Below are 17,086 nucleotides of genomic sequence, written 5' to 3'. Positions count from 1 at the left end.
CGTCATGTCACGCTGGGGGATACGTCATAGCGTTGCCGCCCGCCGGGCAATATTCGGGAGCCGGTGCCTGAACCCCCGGCTTCGCCACTAGACTAGTTTCACTGGTCTCGTGCACACACCCAAAAAAACGTTTTTTTCTTTTTTTCAGATTGAGGGGCATTTTCTTATACTGTCAAAATCTGCAAAAATTCCTACAGATGGTGTCACCCAACCTGGGGGTTATCCAGGTTGGAAATGAAAAGCAAAGTTATGTTATTTAGCTTATGTGAAAGTTACGTGACTTTCCCACACGCAATAGCTATAAGAGGCACGTCGTTCCTGTAAGATTTTTCAGAGACCTCCAGTGGATTGTCAAGAGGACCAAACGGAAATCATTCATGCATTGAAGCAACTCAGACTGGTGGTCTAACAACAATTTTATTGGTGCCCAGGAACCTACAAAAAGAACTGACAGGCACACAACATAGCACATACACTCACACCTTCGTCACAAATTCTCCATCAGATAACTTTATATTGTTTTATTAAATTTGCATTACCATGCTTTTATTAGAGTATGGTAAGATAGCATTCAGATCGTGTTTGTGTTATACACAGAAGCATAAGATGCACAGTGTGCTTGTTTATATGAAACATGAACAAACACAAGCGATACGGAAACGAGCATGTTTTGTTCAACAGCAGATTACAGTTGAGCCCTCATATAATTATCACTTCATATTTTAAGGGCCTACCAACGCTACACGCGCTACAGCTTCATGTTAATAGTTACTGCCATGAAACGTGCCATATTGTAGCTCGTAAACTTCAGTTTCTAAAAGGTATTGAAGCAGTGACAGATGTAATACAATATAACTGCTATAAGAAACTGCTTCAGTGGTGAAGAAGTCACTAAGCCAGAAACTAGTAAAGTACGGTAAGTATGTAGAAGATACAGAAAGCAAGCCTCTCAAAATATGCAGAATATGTGTCTGTTGGTGTTCCAATCCATAGTGATTTTAGCATGCTGAGGGCTAAAAGTTCTACACATCTATGTTACCCACTGCGAAAATGATGGAATGCTGCATTCAATAACAACTACTTATTGAAAGGTGTGCAAAATTGCATATGTACCCTGTACATTTACAAACTCTGGCCACAGACACATAGCTGTTGTGAATTAAGGTTACAATAGGTATTTGTATGACATTCAGAGTGACAAAAAATAGTAGACCTTGCAAGATGATCAGGAAGCAAACCGTATGAGGCAAATTTGAACAGTTTCCATCTTATGAGTTGCTAGACAAACTCAGTGAAATTAGTGTTGGAGTAAATTGCAGTAAACGCTTATGAAGCACAGCGTTCTTTTTCTGTTCTCTGCTATTCTGCCACGCAACAGCACCTACACTAAACAAGTCCCGCTTAGTAGCCCCATCAAATCACAATCATTTCTTTTGGAAGCTGTAGCCACGGAAATCAGCAGTCTTCAGCCATACAGGCCTTCAGAGTTTCGAATTGTCTGCAACTGTTTTCTACAGCAAGCAACACACTGGCTTTATACGCGGCATGCTGGAGGAAGGCAGGAGTGCTTGTTTAGCACCAGACAGCATTGTTCAAGTGTGTTGCACGGAAAAGCAATTTGTCCAGCCTTTCTTGCACGATCGCCACCGAGCTGACAATCTCCAGGATCACGTCCGCCTATTCCGCTGCTCCGGAGAGATCCGACCACTATACCATACTAGTTTGCTTCTCGACTATCTTTCTCGACTATTTGATTCAGACACTCAGCAGTGCATTCAGTCCCCACTACGGCAAACTTAGACCATCTATACTGCACTCGTTAGGCTGATTTTGTAGCCGACAGAGGCTGTTGCTTCAGCTGCAGGATAATGGTACGCATGCGAGATGTGTCCTTGCTGTTACGAGCCGCCTTGGGGTTGAAGTCGCACAGCTTGGCTATGGTCTCCCACTCTTGACCGTTGGAACTCTTAGAGTCTCTGTCGAGCACCCACTCCTTTTCCGAGTTTCTGGGCAGCAGAAAGAATGAACATAAACTGGAAGCCATACCCTTAGCTCAGCCGCATCTTCCACAGACGTAAAAATTACAAGCACAGAGACAGTCCAAAACAGTAAAGACAGGTGGGGGGAGGGGAGCTCTATTGAGGCATTCTGAAGTCAGTGGTGTCAGCTGCACACAAGCCGCAGAATTCACTCATTACTAGGGAAAGGTAACAGAAACGGACGGAAACAGCATTATACCGGAAATACAGCGGGTAATAGCTAATGTGAACAGAAACGGATATTGCGCACCCAGTATACCTGAAACAGAAACAGAAATGAAAATAATTTACAGTATCATTTAGATAAATTTATGAAATAAAGTTGAATGAAGCAAACTAAAGTTAGATGCGGAACTAAAACTAGTAAAGTAGTGTAGTAAATAGTATAGTAATAGCTGTAGTATAGTAAATAGAAGAAGCATAGTTCTTATACGCATATGGGGATGTGCAAGTAGCAAGCATGAGTAATATATCCTGTCCGTGTTAGTTGTTCGAAGAAACCAGGTATGTATAATTCTTGAATAAAAGGAGTCCGTTGTGTGCACATATCCCTAAAGTTCTCAAATAGGTTTCAGAATATATATACATGGAGAATATATACGGTCTCAAAGCTTAACAAAAAAAGAAAGAGGAAAACAACAGGCGGGGGATGGTACTGAAAACCGAAACTGAAAAAGATTCTGTTACCTTTCCCTGGTCGTTACTTTTTATTGCTAGTATCAGTTATTTTCCTGAATGTGCCCGCGCATCACAAGGCTACTGGGTGCAGCCCTGCAATGTGACTGAAAGATGGTTGACTTTTAAAACTAAACAAACAGTAACATGCACAAACTGACTGTCATCAAACCATAATTCAGTGAACATCAACAGTGTCGCTGGCACCAACTTAAACAAAAAAAAGGATGCAGGACTGCAAGTACTGTCCCTCTGAATCGTAGTGGAAATAAATGCTGAAACAGAGAAGCAATGCAGGATAATTGAAAGATACCAGCCATGCACGACATCTGCCTTGAAAATAATGACATCGGCATGCCAGTCATACAAGTTCACATGCTCAAGAGAGAACCAACATATTGAACAGTGTTGCCAAATTTACCAGAAAGTTGTTAGACTTTCAGCAGCATAAGAGAGTTCACAATTTTACCATGTTTCTTTTTTTTTTTTTTTTTCTCTATGTGGTTGGTACAGGATGTGATACAGTCGTCGACAGATTTTTCGGACATGCTCGATTGTTCGGACTCGTTCGCGGTGCGGCCGCGGGTCCCATAGAGTTGATGTATAAGAACGTAAAAAATTTCGGACACCAGGCAGCCCCGTCGCTCAATATTTCGGACTCTGTTTGCCCAACCAGCGCATTTCTTCCTTGGAGTGACGGAAAATATTGGTATCGTTCTAAAATTCGCATCAAAAGAAATCAACCAACTTAAATATTGAAGAAAAAATATAGGCAACGATTGTTCATTTTTCTTTCCTCTGAGTAGAAGAGGTCTGTTATAACGCTTTTGCGTCTACGTTTTTGGCCCGCGAGTCGCGCGACAGCGCTGTAAAGCGGGCTTCACCTAAAGCACACATGCGGTAGGTAAAGCCGACTTGCGGACTTGATGACGGCAGTGCCTCTGTCAGTGTACAGTGACGAAATGTCGCTTCGGGAAATAGAAGCTGATGTTATCAGGCAGAGCTGGAAGCGCGTTAGGAAAGCATCGACAAACTTTTCCTGCCTATTAGTGCTTATTAAAGTTCATTTGGAAGCAAAATTAGTTTTTTCGGACTGTTAGATTATTCGGCCTTTAGAATGATCCCTACCGAGTCCCAAAAATCGGACGGCAACTGTATTAGCAACTTCCTTCCCTTAAAAGTACGCCACGACCACTACTACAGTGCAAATCCTGGTAATTCAAAGCAGCCCGGTAATTCGAACATATGAACGTGCACAACAGTTTATTCAGACAAGATTGCCAAGCCGAATCCAACTACACACCGGCCAAGCAGTGGCCGGCCATGCATCGGCAGGTGCGCTGCTCGGCGCTGCATCGGCAAGTGCTCCCTGGCTAGCGCTGCTAGCCAGGGAAAACTTACTTACTGGGCCTGACTTCAGGTAATACCCGAAAACGGCCAATATTTAAATATGTATATACATATTTCGAGATGAAAATATAACCACATATTTACCATCAGGCTTTACTGAAAATTATAACCCCCACAAAAAAAAAGAAAAGAGAATCAAGCTCTACTTATAAGACCATTACTTATAAAGGCGATACTTGCGCCAGATGGAAAGGGGAGAAAGGAACGAATCATAATAATGCGTGCACACATGAGTGGCACAGAATTACGGCGCTTATGCGTTGTCGACAAAGCAAAAAGCTCTTTTAAAGCAGCAGTCTAGAGGCCCACAACTTTGTTTCTGTTTTTGGTCAGTATGGAATGTTAGGCGGCCGAAAACAGTTTTCCCACAATTAGTGCAACCGTAGCTAAATTGGGACGCCTGCAATAGCTCCCCGAACCTCCCGCGCGCGAAACACCCTCCTTCGCCTTCACGATAGGCACGAGATGAGCGCCACCACACACGTCACTATGTGACGCAAGTGGTGAGGACGCTCCTCATTGGACTTGGGATCACATGATCGAGGTGAGCAACATCGCCCAGGCCGGAGCGTCTGCTACCGCTTCGGAGACGCCATGCGTTCTCCGGCTTCGTGATGTCCGAAACGGAGGGTTTGAAGGCTGTCCGCGACACAACCACGATTTTTTGGGACAGCAGGCACCCAAGGAAGAACGAGTGGTGCAGCCCAAAATTAACTGCGTTTGTACAGCAAAAAACCCGTGCTTCTCGACAGTGTGCAGCCTGTCCGACAGTTTTCACCGCGCAGTTGGTTCAGTGGCTAACAGGTGGCGCCACAATACCGCCGCCATCACTAGCTTTCTGCTGCTGTGAATTCTGAGACTGCACAGAAGCCACGGATATATTACTCTTGTGATCGTAATCTTATTTTCTCAGGCTGCGTATATGCTTCTTTTTTTTTTTAAGAAAACGTGATATAAATCATATAAAGAATAGAAGTCAACAAGAAGCAGCTCGCAATGTTCGTAGCAGACGGTTTTTCCTACGAACGAATGAGGGGCTCTCTACCATGAACGTCACACTAGAGTGGGTGTGGTCTGCAGTTGGAGCGCTCCGGCCTGTCACCGCGGCAGCGATTTTCCAAATTACTTGCACCGTGGTGCAACTTTGGACAGAAATATTTTGTGGGAATGCTTTTCACATACTGCTTTACAAGATGACAGCAGTTTTGGGCCATGTTAGATACCACTTTAATGCTCCTTTAAGGGATCAAGACCCTTCCTCTTCACTAGACAGCCTACAAAGAGGAATGGACAACAACAAATATTATCCCAAATTGGGTTCGAGGGCTCGCCAATGGGTTGGGCCCAACATCGCACATGATTTTGATAGAGTTGCAGCTGAAGAAACAAATGGAAGCAGATTCTTTGGTGCCCTGAGATGTTTCATGTTTGCCTGTGAATATATGAATGAGCCTCCAGTATTGCATGACTACAAACGTGCGGTTAGGCCTAACGAGACATGACGAGTCTCTGAGGCAGCCAGCATGTGCTGCCAGTGCCTCAAGTTTTCACAGTGGCTCCCTCTACTTCGAACTCTGCTTTATTCTAATAAACATTCGGTACCCTTCGAGCTAGAATTCAAGGGACTGCACTGTACTACAGCGGTACTAAAAAGGGACAGTTACAAGCTCTTTTGAAAATCCAACACTTTCTCACATGGATAGCAACACTGCAGCTTGTAGAGTGACAACACAGATTAACACTGCTCAGACATTGGTGGTGCACGACCACGGTTAGTGACTATGCATGACTACAGGAAGATCTCATGCGCTGCTAATGTACTTTCACTTACTTGGACACTTCTCTGAAAGGCCAATAGAGAATAAGAAGAGCAGTGTTACTTTGAAACAGGAACAGCACAGACATAGATTACATTCACACAGAGCACAGCACATCTCTGCACAGAAATATGTGAGACACATCTTCAGACGGCAGATCAGTTGGTTGTCGTACCCATTTTGTAGGAAACTATCTCAGATCCCACCAAGGTAGGCAATGCAATCTGTTTATCCGACTGAAGAGCGCAAACAATGCGGTTAACGACAAACCAAGATATTTAAGCCTTCCATCAATCCCACCATCTTGTCGCAAACCTGTCCCAAGGCGGACTTCTCACTACAATTTGTGGCAGCAAAGAACCTAGCAATAAGCAACCCAACCAAGTAGCAATGCTTGTTATTGTGTTTTGACAAGGCCTTTAGGCTGCCTTTGGAAACAGTCTGGTATTTACTGCCACAAACAAAATAGGAGTGTGGATCTCAAATTACTTTTTAATCCTGCATGACACTGACAAAAAAAAAACATTGTACCTGTTAGTTTGCTTGGACTTCTCAATCTGCTCGTTGTAACGGGCATACCAGTCATCCAGTTCTTTCTTAGCTCCAGCTCTCAGTTCAGATTTCTTCTCCTCCTCTTCGGCATCTATGTAACAAGGGCACATTCAGAAGAAGTCACTAGACAAAAATCACAACAACTGCCTACAATATTCAAGTAACAGCGTCGGACATATTTGTGGCCTGCCAGCCACTTCACGTTGTTTGTGCCGTTTACACAAATCGCCCTGCCTCGTTGTCGAATGAGTGAGTGAGAAAGATGTGAGAGAGAACCAGAATAGCGCGATTTGTTGTCCGCCTCCCTCGTACTCGAGACACTCTAACTCGAGGGAAAGTTGTGCTGTCGTGATGTAGCGGTAGCGTATCCGACTGGAAATCAAACGACCCAAGTTTGATTCCTGGCGTCAGCACCTTTTTCCTCGAGTTACTTGAATTCATTAATTTCTGGACGTTGAAAGCTTCCATGTTTGTGTCGTCCATATTTGTGGCGTACCTCGGCTGATTCTCGTTGTTTAAGACGTTTTGTCTCGTTGTTTACTGCCTACAATGTTTTTCTTTTGTTTGTTTTTTTATTCTGTGTTAGTGCCACGAAGCAACTGTGGCTATGAGCGGCGTACAGATATGGACAGATCGAAAGAGGACAGCAGGAAGGAGTGGGGGACAGGGGGGGGGGGGGGTTAGTATGCGTCCTGGGCAGACTTCAGGGGGCACTGTGCGACATTCGTCTGGAAAGTCTTCGGAGAGCCCAGGGAAAACCTCAGACAGCACAGCCGGTGACAGGATTCGTACTCAGCACCTCCCAGTCTTCAGCACCTCACAGTCTTCAGCACAATCTTGGCTACCACCACTGCCTTGGGATGCCTTAGCCCGCTCGGCCATGCCGCTGGTCTAACATACTTTTCAAGGGCAGACCTTGGGTTCCTGCTTATGCTGAATTACCTACCGAGTGATTCCATAACCTTTTCTGGAAACTACACTTTACTAAATATATCGCCTCAGTTTGAGTAGCACATACACACAAAAAATGTGACATGACAGAAGTACAAGAGAAACGTACAAGACCAAGAAATCTGCACGCAGTGGTCCTATCGCAATTGTCAGCAACGAGGGCCAAGAACTAACTCGTACTGTTGCGACACAATCGCTGGTGGTGGTTCCCGTTCACTACCTCAATCGCTACCCAGACAACCTCGAGTGACCTAAAATGAATTCCGAATCCCGAATAATTCGTTTCCAGCTCTGCGTCCAGTTGTCAAGAGACAAAACTTCGCAGATGGATCAAATGAAATAAAGTCAAGTGTCTCCAACAAGAGGCCATACCCTTCTGCTCGAGCATCATTTTCTGTTCCTCTCGCCACGTCTTGATCTTCTCGGGTTCTTCCCTCGCTATGGGTCTAGGGGCTGGTTCCGGGAACTCTGATGGTGGCTCGGAAGGGCCGTTCATCTGAGAAATATATTAATTAATATTAATTAATACCATTATTAATTAGTACCAAAATGGAGACCTTGAGCTCGATGGACACGCAGTGCATAACATGAATGCTCAAAATTAGCAAACGGATCATTTGTTCGTTTTGAGCCTCTGTGTCATTTTTTCTGTGTCCTCAGGTTTTCCCATTCTAGTATAAATGTTCACCAGTGTTGTAATGTAAAAAAAATATAAAAAAAAGAAGTAAAACGCAATTTTTGAGATAACCGAGCGGAATGCAGCTAGCTTGTTAAGATTCATAGTGCAAGAGATCCTTGAGCTTGATGAACGTAAAATGTGTATGTGTAGTCCCTGACGTTTCTCAAGCTCGAGGTTGTCTCGCACTATGTAATTGTGCAATTAATTTTGAATTAATCAAATTCCCATTCGAAATAAGAAAAGCTTTGCGTACCTGTGGTACTTCTGGTGCTGCTGCAGGTCCATTGGCTGCTACAAGTTCTAAAATAAAGTGAAACATAATGCAGAACGTCTGTACAAACTGATGCTACTGTCAGCAGGGATTTCCCTGCAGTCCCCCCAAGGGGTTCCAGTGTACAACCTCTCCCGTTCTTTTCCGGAAATTTCTGAGATTGCCCAATACAACTGCTTCTCTGCCAATACATACTCAAAAACATACCCGAAATGAAAGCTTAGCACACCCCCCCTCCCCCCTTCTCGGTAGGTCGATTTCCAGCAGGGAGATCACTGGATGTCGGCGATCACGGCTTGCCCTACGTTTCTCGTGCAGAAGTCTTGTCTCACGAAAGTAACGCCCACGTATAAAGTTTCGTGCAACTTGTAGAAGTATATAGGAGAGGGGGGGGGGGGATATGAAGGTTTATTAAAACAAATTGGAAAGTAGAGAATATCCAGTGCGTTCAACACTGTGGCAAAGATGCCACAATCTGAATTATTTGCAGCTGCTTTTTCCCATGTAGAAATTGAGACGGACTCTGCGGCCAACGGCGAAACTGCACAGGGATAACCTACGCACTTCCAATCCACATTTCTGTAAGATGTACTGTGTAACATTTGATACGTGCCCACGTGCAACATTACGGACAAGTAAATTCGTAAACTCAGCCTACCAGCCTCTGGTTGTGCAACGAAATTGTCATCTTCCAGGCCAGCCAATACATCTTGTTCTCTTGCCAGAAATTCTGCAGCTGGATCTTCTTCCGTGGGAATTTCACCATCAAAGTTAGCCTCAAAACCAAAATCAGCCATCTCGCCTATGTTATGCTAATTATTTATGTGCGTGCAGACACACTAAACGAAAAATAACACAATAACACACCTTCCGCAGCTTACACGCGTTATGTAGGTTGCGGAGGTAGCCTTTCGCTCGTTTCCGTGCGTCATCGGCGGCAGCACCGGCGCACCGGCAGCCCGCGCCGCCGCCGTCTCGCTATCGGCGCAGCGCGAACCACGAACCACGGCGATTTTTCGCATTTTAGGAAATACTGGGAGAAAACATCCATCAGCCATCATGGTGTGGTTTCTTCGAATTTCTGTATTGATAATATTCCAACCATCCACTGTGTGTAGCAGCCGCGGACCAGAAAAAAAAGAAAAAAAAATTCCCCTCTCGTTTCCTTCTCCCAAATGCACTACCACGGTCCGTACCAGAAAAGGTACCATTTGGTGGTGGAGGGGTTGAACACCCAGGCTCGCTCCCTCACTGCAAAGTCATACCTTTTCCGGCTCGCTCACTCACTCACTCGCCACTCACTTCCAGATCAACTCTGCACGTGTCATCGTTTGCCTGTTTTGAGCCATTTGCGCACTCATTGCTTACCTTAAATCAGGGAAGGATAATGGACGTATTTTCGTTGCTGCTATATTTTTGTTTCCGTTATCCGTTTCCGATACCAGCTTTTAATTTCGTTTCCGTTACGTTTCCGTTACTGTTTCCGGTAATGGAACGGCTGTTACAGAGCTGCGTGAGGACAGCCTGTCCGGCCCTGTCCTGTTTTGCCCAAGTACTGCTTCGGTGTCACGCGTACACACTACACAAGGAATTTTACGTCGTCGGTTGCGCACATCTTGCACGATTTCTAAAAAAGTGTAGGAATTGTCTTCAGTCATATCAGCCTTCTGCCTTCAGTCACTCTAGCTGAGTCCAGCAACCCACGATGGGCTTATAACCTTCATCCATATGTTGCATTCATAGGCGGACGCTCTCAGTAGTAAATAATACTGCCATAGATACGGTGTAATGAAGAAAGTACAAAAAAATGCATATGCTGTCATCCTCGTGCTATGGTGGAGTAGAGTGCGTCGAGTCTATGTTTCATGTCTCGATGGCATGCGTATAGGTAGGTGAAGGTGATGTCAAAAGTAAGTAAGCGAGTGATGCACCATCGATATCCAATATTGCGCTTTGTTTCCATGCTGTTGTGTAGTATTCATAGCATTACAGGGAATGGAGTCATCAAAATACAAAAATAAAATGAAAAGTCACTGAAATATGTCATCGCGCAGTATAACACGCAGCCATTACCCGAATTCGATACCGGACGATAATTTTCGTATCCGTTTCTATTTCCGGTGCTGCCTGCTGGAGGACAGTGGTATGCGTTTTCGCTTCCGTTATCGTTACCATCTTCAATTTCGGTAATATACCGTTTCTGTTTCCGTTAACATTACCGTTACCCTTCCCTGCACCCTATATTGTTTTCGACGAAAAATCAAATAAAGCAATCGTTGCGTCACCCGGCGCAACGGGTTTGCACGGAGCGCATGCGGCAGTGCAAGCTATTTGCTTTTATTGTTTTTTGTTTGCTTTTGTTCTCTTGCCAGATATTGGATTTGCCAGATGGCAAATATTGGAGTCATCGAAAAGGCGAAAACTGCAACAAGAGTTATAACAGGGGCAACGCGGTCGCCCGCCTGTTTCGTTCATACCTCCAGACCTTGGCAGTTTTGGCTCTCGTTCACTCAAGTTCACTCAACGGCCACCCAGATGCTCACTCACCGTCCGCTCAGCCCTCAGCTCGCTTACTCATGCTCAGTTCATTAGCCGAGTTGAGCGGGAGTGAGCATGAGTGAGTTTTGCCGAGGTTCAGTTCAGTCAGTATGTCGCACTCGCAACCAACGCGATCTTTTCGTTTTATTTCTACTATGCGATCAACGGTATTTATTTGTATAGGGAGCTTTTGTCATGTGCTACGAGTAATTTTATCAATTTTTAATTGAACGAAATTTAATTTCTTGAATGGAACCCCACAATTTGCTATGTCAATGCAATCTAATACAGTCGTCGTCTTCTGTCTCCCCCTAGCACTCTGTCCCTATTCCCTATTTGTCCCTATTCTACGCCAAACGTTCTGTGCCAGAAAGAGAAAGTTTTTCATGTCGGATTTGCCCCGTTCCATTACGAAGCACACTCGCAGGTTCTTGTATTGCCATGTATTACCATTGTAGAATGGTAATAGATGGCAATACAAGGGCCCGCGAGTCGCACCCTCTCTTCCTGCCGACGAAACTCCCGAATCATCACAAAAATAAAATTGTTCTGTTAGTCTCGAAAGGACTGTTTTCGCGTTTTGTTTTCGGCGACTACCATTGCACCTGAATAGTAGGGAATGCATCTTTTAATAGAATGGGGGGGGGGGAGGTAAATCTGAAATGCGCATTCTTTTTGTGACAAAAGAACGTTATATGTCACCTTGGCATATAGTACTTCGGAGTTCAATTGACGAGATTAAATTAATTTCAATTAAAATTTAATAAAACCGATTGTGCCAGACCACTCTCTACCGTGCTTACGTTGAAGTTACGAATCGCCCATAGTAAGAACCCAGATCAATACAATAAAAAAGACGCACACAAACAAGAGTTACTCGAGTGCTTCTTTCTCGTTCCCAGTCTCAGCTTTTTCTTTGGGGATGTACGGTACCAACTCACTGCTTTCTAAACATTCTATCACTAATGGGCAGTTCCGCACCTAGCAAGAAAAGAAGCTCAAACAGACACCATCGTGAGGTCCCACGGGTATTCCGCTACATATGTCATTCGAAAAGAGCGGCAGTAGTGAGCAAGCCGCCGATCTGCGCTGAACGCCGCCGCCGACAAAAATGGCATCGGCGCATAGCACAAAGCCACGAATGCCGTCGAGCAGAAACTCCAAACGCCTGCGACATTTGCGGTGCATTGGTAAATTCAGCATTTTTATAAGCAATCAACTTAGAAGAGCTTCATTGTAGCAAAAACGGCACCTCTTCACGCAAAAGACAGATGGAATAGACACCTACACCTACATCACAATGCTGGCTGCAGCTGACGACGCCGTCCTCATCACAACGCCCAGGATATGCAAGATAGCCTAAAGACCTGCTCCGAAAAGCAACTGCCGAGGGATTAATCGCTTCAGTCTAGAAAAATCTAACATAATAAAATACACACATACACATCATTCCGTCTGCAACATTTCGAAGTCCAGGTTCAGCACACCGAACCTTTTGATCGAGATCGCAAGGAGTGCACAAAACAGCATGATTTAACCCTAGTTCGAAAAGTGAACCCCAAAAGGGGTCTCGGCACTCATAACCAGTCTTGCTAAATTGGCAAACTGCTCTGGAAAACAGGTGCCGTCCCAGCAAACCATTAATATCCCTGCATGGTCGCGAACGTTCGAAATATCGGGACACCCATACAGGATGTCCCAGAGCGACATTTGTGTTGCGATTTTATCCACTAAACAACAGATGTCTCAAGTACAACTACAAAACCCCAACAACACCGAATATCCTCTGGATGTACGAATAATGTCCTAACAGATTCGTGCGTCCGACGGATATTCTGAAGTCATTCATCGGACGTATGAATTCGTTAGGACATTATTCGTACATCCAGGGGATATTCGGTGTTGTTGGGGAATATCGCGCTCTGGATATTTGGATTTCCATGTATAAAGCAGTTTGCAGGTCCCGGGGACGTTTGTGGAACATCCAAGAGACCAGGATGTGAGCACTCATTGAAAGTCTCAGAGACGACACCACGATGTAGCCTAGGGATGTGTAGTATGTTTATGAAATCTTCCATAGTACTAGGAGAGAGCAAATATATCGTGTGTGAGCGTGAGATATATGGTGAACAAGATAGGAACGTTAGCGTGCTGCTGTCTGTGCAAAGTATTTGCATTTGTGTAGCGTTCTTCAAGCGACAGAGGAAACGCAATGACTTTACAGCTCTACTGAGCAGGTAGTCATATTCCAGGCGATAACCTGAATTAAAAACAGAGTATTTGACAGGAATGTTGATCGGTATACTTTGACTCGATACAGTTCAACTCTACCAAATTGGTTGCGCTGTCGAACACTATCACGTCATTTGTTTACAAACAGGGAGAGGTCTATTGAATCCTCGCTCGGATTCGGGTCCTCAAACAAAGAAGACATCCTTAGAACGAAAAGACTTCTTCTAACCTGGGGAAACAGACGGCAACCCAAAGGAAAATCAGAGGTTCCAGAGAGGAAGCTGGCAAACGTCGCAACGATTCCCCTGATCAGTCACTCAAACCGAAGCTGAACTGAAACGACTAGAAACAGCCCAAGACACGCCAAGTCTGACGCCTGTCTAGATTTCGTCTGTGTACCTTATGTTACCTCCTGCCCTGTTTTACTAGGTGAAGCTCAAGCTAAACCGAACCTGAAGTGCGCAGACGTACTTGCGCGCATCGTTCACGAAAGTAGTGGGAAGGCAGAAAGAGAAACGGGTGTTGAGTCGTGTGTTCGTGTTGTCCCTCTGTGTGTCCTGACTCAGGCTTTTACATTATGAAGTTCACCTACTAGCTGGTCTGCATATACGCCATCTTGTCAGTTGATTCGATATAATCGACAGTTCGATATACGGAGCGTTTATATTTGCCACCATCGCACGTGGTGCTGGAAACCGATGGCGTGGCTAGCAGGGGCGGAGTCAATCAGACCCTCACATTGGGGGTGGGTGGAGGGGGCGGTTTCTTTGTCGAAGCTAAACTAATGTTTAATCCAATGTTGTTGTTGTTTTCTTTTTCTTTCTTTTTTTTTTTTTTGGGGGGGGGGGGGCGATCGCACCCCCTTTCCTCCGGATCCGCTACTGGTTGCTAGGCTTGAGGGGTACTATATTGCAGTCTATGATTGCACCCCATGAGCATAGCCGTCCCGACGGGGGGGGGGGGGCGATACGCGTTTTCCCTGCCCCAGGCGGAAACTCGCCCCGGCTACGGCTCGGCCCATTAGTGATGCTATACTCAGGCATTACATGCGTTCGTCCCCTCCCCTCTTAGCTATGCTATTGCAAAATCCTCTCCAATGGCTTTTCTAAACAGCACAAGACAGTGAGCAGGCAGACAGTATGTGTGAACAGCTCATTCCGGCATACCACATCTGGCAACGTGTGGCAGCAGAAAAAAAAAAAGAGTGTTTGCGCTACGCTCCATCAGATGGCGTAGCCTTCCAAGGCTCTCTATCCCTGCTTGTCTCTCACTTCGCTGTTCCGCCGATATCGCTTTCACCTGCATACGCAATCATAAATTTCGCGAAATTGCATGTGCATCCCTTCTCAACGCAAAAATAAGAAACGCCCGAGCCAATGAGCTGAAAACAACTGCAAATGCGAAGGGTGATACGTGCGTGCTGGTTCATACCCACATATGGTTGCGCGTCGGCACGCACATGCGCATGTGGAAATGCCGGGTGCATACTGGCGCCGTGATTACGAAATAATCGCTCTGGCACGCGCGCGCACACACACACACATACCAATAATCATCAGATGAACGCAGTCTATTACTGAGGGGAAACGAAATGTCACAGGCGTTATTTGTCCGGGAAGGGCTCGGTGCCGAGGAGGTTGCGTCAAAAATTGTGACACAACGGTGGTATCGTTTAGTAATTAGCGGTGACTTCCAAATACGTAACTATGGATACATCGCATTATAAAAGTATTGTACTGTCCTCGGAAGCGACGACGGCTAAGTGTGAACCGGTCTGAAGATCGGCAGTGCTTTCAACAATACCGAATTGGTAGCGCTGAAACCCATATGTCATCTGCTATAATCACTAATGGATCTTTGCACTCAGTTTTTACATGTCAATCCATACACCTCTGTCGTATTTCCCTAATTAGTGGCACTCTCGTTATCACAAGTCAAGCAAACGGTATCCAGAGTTGACAAGTGTTTCCGGTTGGTATTGATTTTTCTTCCAAAGAGCGAACAGAGCATTCCTGGCAACAATGACAGAACGAGGGAGGACAACCGCAGGATGGAATACCCTTGTTCGGTACCAAAGCCGCACAATCTCAAAGTTTTGAGAGCGACAGTGGAAAATAACATTACGACATCAGAGAATATGCTGTCTGTGATACAGACAGTGAGTATGCTTGTCAAGTAAGTTGAAGTGCAACCGACAAACGACATCGGCCTTTCCGACCGAAGGCGGGGGTGATGACGAAAGATGGCACCGCTGTAAACATGTTTACATTTTGCCTACTGGGCGGGGCTATTCTCCAGCTGGAAAACTGCTACGTTCGCACAACCTCCACATTATGAGACTATAATTTTATTTGTACTACTCATTAATGTGCCGGAAAAGTCATATCTTTCGAGAACTAGGTGTCGGCATCGGATCTTATTCGCAAAAATAGTGATAGTGCGGCAACAGTCTTCCAACATCCGGGACATTTCCGCGAAAGCTATGGCCGCCTGACAACGACGCCGACCAATGGCGAAGTAGGTCAGCGCTTGATCAGCCAATCAAAGGCGCCAGAAAATCACATGGCTTTGTTGTCGAGCGCGCCTGCCGGCCCGAAGGGGGAAAGACAGCTGTGTCGGAGCTTGTGAGTGCGGGCGATCTCGTATGTTTGTGCGCTACGGATAACTGTACCGGCAGATCGTTGTCTCTTTAGCATGACACTGTGAGCAAGTGAGAATATGTCGACTGGGAAGAGGTTGGCGAAACGTTCAATCCTGGGAACGCGAGTGTGTGCTCCGCGATTGGATGGACTGCACTGGCCTGGGGTCATTCAGGCTACGAAGACGGACTCGGACGAGGAGAACGTCTACACGGTTTCCTTTCCAAACAAAACAACCGGCGAGTACCGTGGCGAGGAACTGATCGGTCCGGGCTTCCAAAGTATATCTGGCCTCACACTCAAATCCGGCCAGAAGGTATACGCGACGTTCAACGGACGCGAAGTGTCGGGAACTGTGGTCGAGCACGACGTGTCTCGGGATGAGGTTGTCATAACGATAAGTCCATCTGCACAAAATCACCAGGTCTCACATAAGACGGAAGTGCGAAAAAGACTGGACGAAGTGCGTCTCTTGGAAAGCCGAAAGTCGGCCAGGCTTCAGGATTTGGACACGGACTACTCCCGTCTCGCTGAAGGACAAACTGAGCTACGCCGGCGAACCATGAGCATTGACGTGCCGGTTTCCAAGTAAGTTGCCCTTGGCAGTAATAACCTTGGTTACTGTACCTAGCTGACTCTGTCAAAAATACGCACGGAAATCAATTAAACACCCGAACGCGAGTGTATTTTCGTCATTGAAGCAGACGAATCACAAAAGATGCAGCCTCTTACTGCGGCATATCGCTGAGCGGAGTTCAGGTATACACGTAGTGTTTACATCACAAAGCGGTCCCTACAGCTGATCTGCAATGTCGGTGGTGTAGCAGAAACGCCGCTCCATTTCTTTGAGCAGGCCAAGTGTTTCACACGTGATTACTTATGTGGCGCAAAATAATGAGTTTGTTCGAGCACAATTTGTGTGGATATGTATATGGGCAGCGCGCTGTCATCCCGTCATGAACCTTGGAACGGCGATCAGCTGTGGGGAGGACAAAAACAACATGGACGCTCCTCCAACCGGCAAGCAGACGTCAAAGTTTCGTCATCGCCTCTCCTTCCCGTTCTCCTCTCTTGTTTGCCATCCGCGGTGAACTCGAGTTCGGGCTTCCCGTTTACGTAACCCGTATGAAAACACAACCACGGCTACCTTTGTGTACCCTACCCTATGTATTCTACACAACCGTATTCCAAAAACGGCAACTATCATTGCGAGGCCGGTTTATTTTGAAAGCTAGCGCAGGGAGTGATGGCTCCTCGCAGAACAGCCGCTCATTGGCTGCCAT

At 45.8% G+C, this 17,086-nt stretch overlaps 2 protein-coding genes across 2 annotated transcripts; one reads left to right on the top strand and one right to left on the bottom strand.

Moving 5' to 3' along the window:
• Positions 1-398: 398 nt before the first annotated feature.
• Positions 399-9,339, bottom strand: LOC135394095 (clathrin light chain-like). Its single transcript, XM_064624596.1, has 5 exons — positions 9,053-9,339; positions 8,377-8,423; positions 7,817-7,940; positions 6,473-6,584; positions 399-2,006 (listed from the first exon to the last, which is right to left on the bottom strand). The coding sequence occupies exons 1-5, from the start codon at positions 9,189-9,191 to the stop codon at positions 1,820-1,822; spliced, it is 609 nt and encodes a 202-aa protein (XP_064480666.1). The 5' UTR covers positions 9,192-9,339; the 3' UTR covers positions 399-1,819.
• Positions 9,340-15,750: 6,411 nt separating this feature from the next.
• Positions 15,751-16,395, top strand: LOC135394092 (zinc finger protein 395-like). Its single transcript, XM_064624595.1, has one exon. It carries the CDS (start codon positions 15,883-15,885, stop codon positions 16,393-16,395), a length of 513 nt encoding a protein of 170 aa, XP_064480665.1. The 5' UTR covers positions 15,751-15,882.
• The last annotated feature ends 691 nt before the right edge of the window (positions 16,396-17,086 follow it).

The sequence above is a fragment of the Ornithodoros turicata genome, chromosome 5, assembly GCF_037126465.1.
Source record: "Ornithodoros turicata isolate Travis chromosome 5, ASM3712646v1, whole genome shotgun sequence".
In the NCBI taxonomy this organism is placed as follows: domain Eukaryota; kingdom Metazoa; phylum Arthropoda; class Arachnida; order Ixodida; family Argasidae; genus Ornithodoros; species Ornithodoros turicata.
Note: the sequence above shows the minus strand (reverse complement) of the source record. Positions and strands in the feature narration are given on the sequence as shown.